At 44.5% G+C, this 7,820-nt stretch overlaps 1 protein-coding gene across 2 annotated transcripts in view; it reads left to right on the forward strand.

The window, feature by feature from the left end:
• Positions 1-1,582, forward strand: part of TEX33 (testis expressed 33) — a 20,497-nt gene extending 18,915 nt beyond the window's left edge. Inside the window, exons 5-6 of one of the 2 annotated variants that reach the window (XM_011964300.1) lie at positions 1,110-1,220; positions 1,425-1,571. In XM_011964300.1, coding sequence (XP_011819690.1) covers positions 1,110-1,220; positions 1,425-1,522 — 209 coding nt within the window. In that variant the 3' untranslated portion in view covers positions 1,523-1,571. Of the gene's footprint in view, positions 1-1,109; positions 1,221-1,424 lie in introns of both variants that reach the window. The other variant, XM_011964299.1, reaches the window with a different exon arrangement.
• Positions 1,583-7,820: the final 6,238 nt, after the last annotated feature.

Consider the following 7,820-nt stretch of genomic DNA (forward strand, 5'->3'; position numbering starts at 1 on the left):
TGCCTCAGCCTCTCAAGTAGCTGGGATTACAGGCATGCACCACTATGCCCAGCTAATTTTTGTATTTTTAGTAGAGACAGGGCTTCACCATGTTGTTCAGCCTGGTCTCGAACTCTGGACCTCAGGTGATCTGCCCGCCTCGGCCTCTCAAAGTGCTGGGATTACAGGCATAAACCACCACGCCCAGCCCACATCTTTTTTTTTTCTTTGTATTGCATCCTAATACTAATTTCTTCAGGTGTATCTTCCAGTTTACCATTTTCTCTCAGCTGTATTTGATCTGCTGTTTTACCTGTTAATTGAATTTCTTTTTAAACTTTTATGATGGCAATTTTCAAGCTTCTGGAAAAGAAGAGAACTTAGTTTATGAATGGATGTTGCTCATGCCACCCAGCCTCAACAATGATGAATACATAGCCGATCTTGTCTCATCTTTTCTCCCACCCATCCACTCCCACCCAAGATTATTTCAAAGCAAGTCCCAGGCATCTTATTATCCATGGAGTTTAATTTTTTCAATTATTATGTTTCATTTCTGAAATTTCGTTTGCTTCTCTTACTAATCTATCTGCTCTTTCTGGATGGTTTCTTATTCTTTCTTTATATTTTTATTCTCTCTTTTATGGTTTCAATCATTAAATACGCTTATTTTGTATTCTGTATCTGGTCATTCAAATCTTTGCTAATTTGGGAGATTTTGTCCTTTGGTATTTCTGCTGACTCTTGATCATTGCAACGTATTTGCTTGTGCATGTTTGAATTTTGAATATAGAGATGCTTTCTTAAGTTACAGGTATTAGTTGCCACTTGCTAGATGTCCTGATGAATGTCCAATAATTTTATCTTCCCAGCCATGCAAAAAAATCTCATTTCTTGGTATAGTTGGAGACACTGAAGCTCAGAGAGGTTAAAAATTTCTCTGAGGCCATACTATCTGTAAATAATGGAGTTTGGGTTTGAACCCAAACGACTTTACTTTGAAACCCTTCCCACTCCCCTTCCCTTCCACAATTTACCATCCGTAAAGGAAAGTGACACCCAATATAAACTATGGAGTACCCAACTGCCACTGAATTGGGCACTCGGGGTTTCTTCATGGCATTCCACAGGGGCTGCTGAGGAGACAAAGAGCCTCATGAAGGCTTCCTACACACCAGAGGTCATTGAGAAATCAGTTAGGGACTTAGAACACTGGCATGGCAGGAAGACGGATGATCTGGGTAAGTGAGGAGCTGCGGGTGATGGGAGGCAAGGCCTGGCCTCCACAGGCAGGGTGTGTTGGCTCTAAGGTTCAGAGAGAAATCAGAGCAGGAGACAGAGCCAGGGGTGGACTTGGAAGAGGTATGAGTCATCCCTGGGGTCTGGGCACTCCAGAGACTGCTGGATGATCTAATCTGTGCTGGCTCCTCTCCTGCTCTCTGTAGGACGGTGGCACCGGAAAAATACTATGAACCTAAACCTGCAGAAAGCACTGGAAGAGAAATATGGAGAAAACAGCAAATCCAAGAGCTCAAAGTACTAGATTTGACACAGTAGAGGTGTCTTCTACTCAAATAAAGTGCTAACAATAAGGAAAGGCTCAGGTCTGAGTCCTTCTGTGCTTGGTGCCTTTCCTCACATTCAAGTGGAAGCCCCTGTGTCGTGTTGGAGAGACCAACTAGGGGAAGATAGAAGCCCTGAGGGCCCAAACTATTCCCTAGTCCTCCCTCCTGCACACACGTGCATACACACGCACTTTCACCGATTATCCCAGGAAAGGACATGAGAGCCGGGCATGACTCTGTCTCAAGACCAGGGTTCCTGGCTTCTCCCACATGCCCTATGTGAGGGGGTCCTATAGTGGGCACTGCTTGATCTTACCCTACACGCTTTTCCTAGAAGATGCCAATTATTTCCAGACATCCATTCCTCCCAGACATGAGACATGGGCTTCAGAGGAATTGGCCACACACATTTCCTCCAATCTAGTGGTGGATTTGATTGGTCTCATGGTAATTCTTAACTCCTACCCCAACCCCACCTCTTGCATGTGAGTGGTTCAGTCATGCACATGTGACTCAATTTGAGCCAATAAGATGCAAAGAAACGTGTGAATGTGTGCAGCCTTCTGGGAAAATCTTTTCTCCGCTGGGAATGCTGGGAGAGCATCCGTCTTTCCTGATGTAATGCATGAGGAACCATGCAGCCCAGACCACTCCTACCAGACACCTATGACCAGGGGAACTGCAGACCATGCAGCACATTCTGGGTCCTCCATGGCCTCCCCAAGCTGCTCCATCAACTTGACCAGAAGCTGCTGGCCTCTGGACTTCCTGTAATGTGAGCCCGAGGATCTCCTCATTGTTTAAGCAGCCAAAAGCATCCTCAGCCCATAAGATCCCTGGGACTTGGAGCCCCAGGGTAGAGTCCGCAGATAATGGGTTCTAGGTCAGACAGTTCTGTTTTCCAGTTGATCCTGAAGCTTTTCACCTGATGAGCCTCTAAGCCTGCAGCACACTCCACCCCTAGATCATTGACTTGCCCCCTCAGAACGTGCTCTACCCATGGGTTATTATTTGCTATGTTCCAAAACACCACCAAAACTTGTGGGCTTAAAATGACAATGACATGATCCCTAATTTGCTCATGATTTAACAATTTAGGCAGGACTCAGGAGGTACAGCTCATTTCTGTTCTGTATAGCATCTGCTGTGAAGACACCTGCTCCTCTCCCATGCCTAGTACCTCAGCTGGGATGAGAACCACAGTGGGGGGCTGGCTGATCGTCACTCTCTCTTGTGGGGCCTCTCTTCACAGCTCACTTGAGCTTTTTCTGGAATGGGGACTGGGTTTCAAGAAGAAGCCTTCTCAGGGGCCAAGATTCAATGTGCAATGGTTTATCAAGCCTTGCACTGGCTTGTCAATGTCCCTGTGGTCAAAGAGACATACGGCCAAGCCCAGACTTTGTGAGAGGGGACTACATAACAGTATTACTAAGAGTATTCCTATATGTAGGAATGGTTTATTGGCGACCTCAAAATAATAGTTTGTCCCGGTGGTCATCTTGCTTTTGAAAGATCAAAAGCAAAAGGAAGAATCAAAATCATTACCAGAAGAGGAGACATGTTCCTGTTTCTCCCTCAACTGCCCCTCTTCCCACAGAAGGGAATGACTTTTACCTTTGTTTTTCTTTTCTTTCCTTTTTTTTTTGAGACAGAATCTGGCTCTGTTGCCCAAGCTGGAGTGCAGTGGTGCGATCTTGGCTCAATGTAACCTCCGCCTTCCGGGTTCAAGCTATTCTCCTGCCTCAGCCTCCCCAGTAGCTGGGATTACAGGCATGTGCCACCATGCCCAGTTAATTTTTGTACTTTTAGTACAGACGGGGTTTCACCATGTCGGCCAAGCTGGTCTCAAACTCCTGACCTCAAGCGATCCACTCACCTCAGTCTCCCAAAGTGCTAGGATTACAGGCGTGAGCCACCGTGCCTGTCCGGGAATGACTTAAAGATAGGATTGGATCAGAATGCAATACAGGGAAGTGAATCTGGCTTGATTTAATATTTATCAAGTACCTAATTATGTGCAAAGTGCAGAGTTCAGTTCAACTTCTTTACAGGGTACCTAATTTCTGCAAGACACTGTTCTGGGCACTGGAAACACCAGACTTTGTATTTATTAACTACTTTGTGCCCATCACATGTGACACCTGCAAAAATGAGCCACCCAAAGTCTAGTGGCTAAAGCAGACTCTGTGCTGTTCTGACATAGAAATGATAACGCGGCAAATGAATGTGATTATGTGCCACATGGTTTATATATGCAACTGTATTTCATCCTTATACCAGTCCTCAAAGCTGTTATCATCCCCTTTATGAAGGTGAGGAAACTGAAGCTTGGAGAGGCCAAGGAAATTGTTCAAGATGATATACATAGGAAGCTGGGGTGCAAACCCAGGAATTTCTATCCAAAGTCACTTCTATTCTACCAGGCAATCGTACTGCAGTGATACGGCAGTAGGTAGTGTATGACAGTGCAGTGCCTAACAGGGCTGTTTCTGGTGCCTGTTGACTGAGCACCACAAACAGCCCTGTTAGGCACTGTAAAAACATCAATATGAATGCAATACAATATGCAATATGCAATATGAATGCAATATAGTCCAGATCTCAGAGCTTTGCAGTCTGCAGGAGATTGATGTGGAAGAAGCTGGCTGAGAGACTTATCTACTCATGATATGAGCCTGCCCAGCCCTGATCAATGAGCTGGACGTGCAAAAATAAATAAGACATGGTGCCTGTCCTCAAGTTCAGAGTCTAGTGGGGAGACAGATACATCAGTAAATAGATGCTCAGAAGTCTTACACATGCAGTGAGACGTTCACGTGGGGCCAGCAAAGGCACAAAGGAGAATGTGATTAGCTCTGCCTGGGATGGGGTGGAGTGCCAGTCACATGGTAGGCTTCATAGAGGAGGTGGATCTTGAGATGAATCATGGAATGTGAGTAAGGATGTTCAGGTGGACTGGAAGAGGCACAGCATTCCAGACAGAGGGCATGGTATGCATGAAACTGCAGTATCATGTATTTGGCAAGCTGCAGGTAGCTCGTTAAGCTTGGAAGGTAGGGCTCCAAGGAGGAGCACAGATGTGAGGTAGGAGGCAGACAGTCTGTATCTGGATGGGGCTGTCCTCTCTGAGGGCCTTACATTTGAGACTCAGACCTTCCTTCTAGGAATTTACAGTCTGGCTGGAACATAAAGAGTTAATGACTAAGGAAGCCACAGAGAAGAGTCGAAAAGATGCTCATTATCCCCAATAATCAGAGATGTAAATGAAAACAATCCATCAGGTTGGCAAAAATTAAAACGCAAGTGTAGCTGAGAATGAGGGAAACAGAAACTTTCATACACTTGATGAATTATGAGCCAAGAGCTGTGGGTGAGTATTTAGCAAAATTGAAATTATATCCTACAACCTACAATTTCCATTTCTACGTAGCCTAGAGAAATCTTTGAACATGTACACAGGGAGCGTGTGCAAAGATCTCCATTGCAGTGTAGTTTACAATAGGAAAACAACCTGGCAAGTATTAAAAGATCTTGTTCTGGGCCAGGCACGGTGGCTCATGCTTGTAATCCCAGCACTTTGGGAAGCCGAGATGGGCAAATCCTTTGAGGTCAGGGGTTCGAGACTAGCCTGGCCAACATGGTGAAACCCTGTCTCTACTAAAAATACAAAAACATTGGGTGGGCATGGTGACAGGTTCCTGTAGTCCCAGCTACTTGGAGGCTGAGGCAGGAGAATCACTTGAACCCAGGAGGCAGATGTTGCAGTGAGCTAATATCATGCCACTGTACTCCAGCCTGGACTCCATCTCAAAAAAAAAAAAAGTAAAATAACCTAAATGCCTTTTAGCTGGACAATAGACAAATGGGATGATCTACGGCAGTGGAAAGAAATGAACCATGTCTGCATGTATCAGCATGGAAAGATCTCACAATACATCCTGGGGGGTGAAAACGACAATCTGTAGAATGAGCCCTATAGCAGGAAATGTACTGTTGATGTAGCCTTCAAAAGGCACACACAAAACCAGTCCATTGCTCATGAGTATGAGTATGGAGTATGGAGGGTGAATGGGAAGGATGCCACAGAAATCCAACTTCACATTACATTTAATTTAGTACTTTTCAGAAGCAGCTTTACAAGAGAGAGCTGCCAAAATGCTTTCTGATGAGATAACTAAGATGCTTGCAAGAGTGTCTGAGAAACACAGTGTTGGTGAACCGATCTAAAGTTAAGTGAGCAATTTCAATGTTGACATAAAGGAACAAATGTCTTATGTTTTATGACTTTGTCACAGTTAAAGATTCATCCTCAGAAAGAGGAACCCTTTTTAATTAAACATTGAACATTCTTGAGAGAGAAAAGCTGTAATCTTGGCAAAGTAAATAAAATATGCGTAGATTTTTTTTTTTTAAACTTAAAGAAGGTCTTTTATTTCACTGGCATGATTCCCAATAGCATTCCTTGTTCTTCATGTTCCTGAGGTCCCTACATAGTGGAATTCACAATGATTCTTAAATTTCAAGGAGGCACAGGGACTAGGTAGTAAGTAAGCATTAATTCAAATAGTGAAAAAAATTGGTCACTCTTCAATTCATGCAGGGCATCATTTACCCATTGTGACTCAAAACTATCTTCATAATTCTGTAATATCCATGTACCACTCAAGGGAACACCAATAAAATCAATTTAGGATGCTTTAACCCAGGATACAGTAGATGAGCCTGCCATGGCTATAATCCCAGTCCAGATCGCCCCCTGTGGCAGTGTGTCCAAATTGCAGGCCCAGAGATTCGGAATCATAAGCCCAGAATGTACATGCTGTGGAGGGACAGAGAGACCATTTAGTTACATCTTTCTAACCGTGCTTTCCTACTCGATGTTAGAGATGAGGAAACTGAGGCCAAGTTGAACACATTTATGTTTAAATTGCAAGAGAGGAGTTTACGTTTCCTGCTTTGCAAATCCAAACTCTCAATAATGTCACAGAGTGGTAGGCTGATCTTTTTTCCCATTCTCCCTCCCAGATTCATGGACTCTGTAATAAACAGGAACTGAAAGGAGCCACAGCAGAGGAAAATTCAAATGCAGGTTTGCTGTAGAGAGGCAACAAGAGACTCTCACTAGGCTTGCGTTCTTGGGAAGACCACCTCGCTTGTCAGAGCCAATTCGCATTTCTAGAGTACTAATAGAGGGACAGTTCCACCTCTTTCAGAGGCTATTGTGAAGATTATCTGAGAAGATGCATGCCATGTATCTGGCACAGAGCCAGTTATAGACATGTAATAAACACTTATGCTTTTCCTTCCTCCAGGCCCAGTTTCCTAAATATGTTTGAAAGAACTCTGTGGCATGTTAACAGATGTTCTATGAAAAAGTATCCCATTGTCAAATAAATCAGGTTATGCTGGTTTACATAACGCTATACAGATTGCTTTTGGGCAAGACTTCTCAGAACCTTGAACACGTTAACATTGATTGTGTAACTCCAAATTATTATACATAGTTTTCACTGTTCCTCACTTCGCCTGGCACAGACAGAGAAAGCTATGAACATCAGTTACAACAGCTGTGATTATGACAATGATTTTATTAAAATCGCAGGTTCAGAAGCCTGGGAGTTCAGCCAAGGAAGAGGAGCCCTGTTTTTGGGGGGTGGTTAGATGGACTGACGTGTTAATCCAGATGCTCATTACCAATGCTCATGGAGAAATGTGCCTGCCACAGGCCTGGCCACTTTCTTCCTCTGGCCCACACTGCAGGCATTGCACTTTGGAAGCAGATAATCAGAGAAAAGAGTAAGCCTACTCTCAGGACAAGGGGTTGAGTTTCTTTTACGGCTGGCATTGCATGAATCAGTCTGAGTGAGGGCATCTTAACCTCCCTGTCCTGCTGGCTTCCCTGGTTTATGACAAGCAAGAGAGGTCAGGTGACCCGTCCAGTGCAGTGACAGGAGCCAGGCCTGGGCCCCTCCTATCCAAATCCCTTTTCAGTGGGCCAGTATAAATATATAGATAGATAGATAGATAGTTTTTTTTTTTGTAACAGAGTCTCACTCTGTCACTCAGGCTGGAGTGCAGTGGTGTGATCTTGGCTCACTGCAAACTCTGCCTTCTGTGTTCAAGTGATTCTCCTGCCTCAGCCCCCTGAGTAGCTGGTATTACAGGTGCATGCCACCATGCCTGGCTAGTTTTTGTATTTTTAGGAGAGATGGGGTTTCACCATGTTACCCAGGCTGGTCTCGAACTCCTGAGCTCAGGCAATCTGCCTACCTCGGC

This window comes from Colobus angolensis, unplaced genomic scaffold (assembly GCF_000951035.1).
Source record: "Colobus angolensis palliatus isolate OR3802 unplaced genomic scaffold, Cang.pa_1.0 Scaffold65, whole genome shotgun sequence".
Lineage (NCBI taxonomy): Eukaryota > Metazoa > Chordata > Mammalia > Primates > Cercopithecidae > Colobus > Colobus angolensis.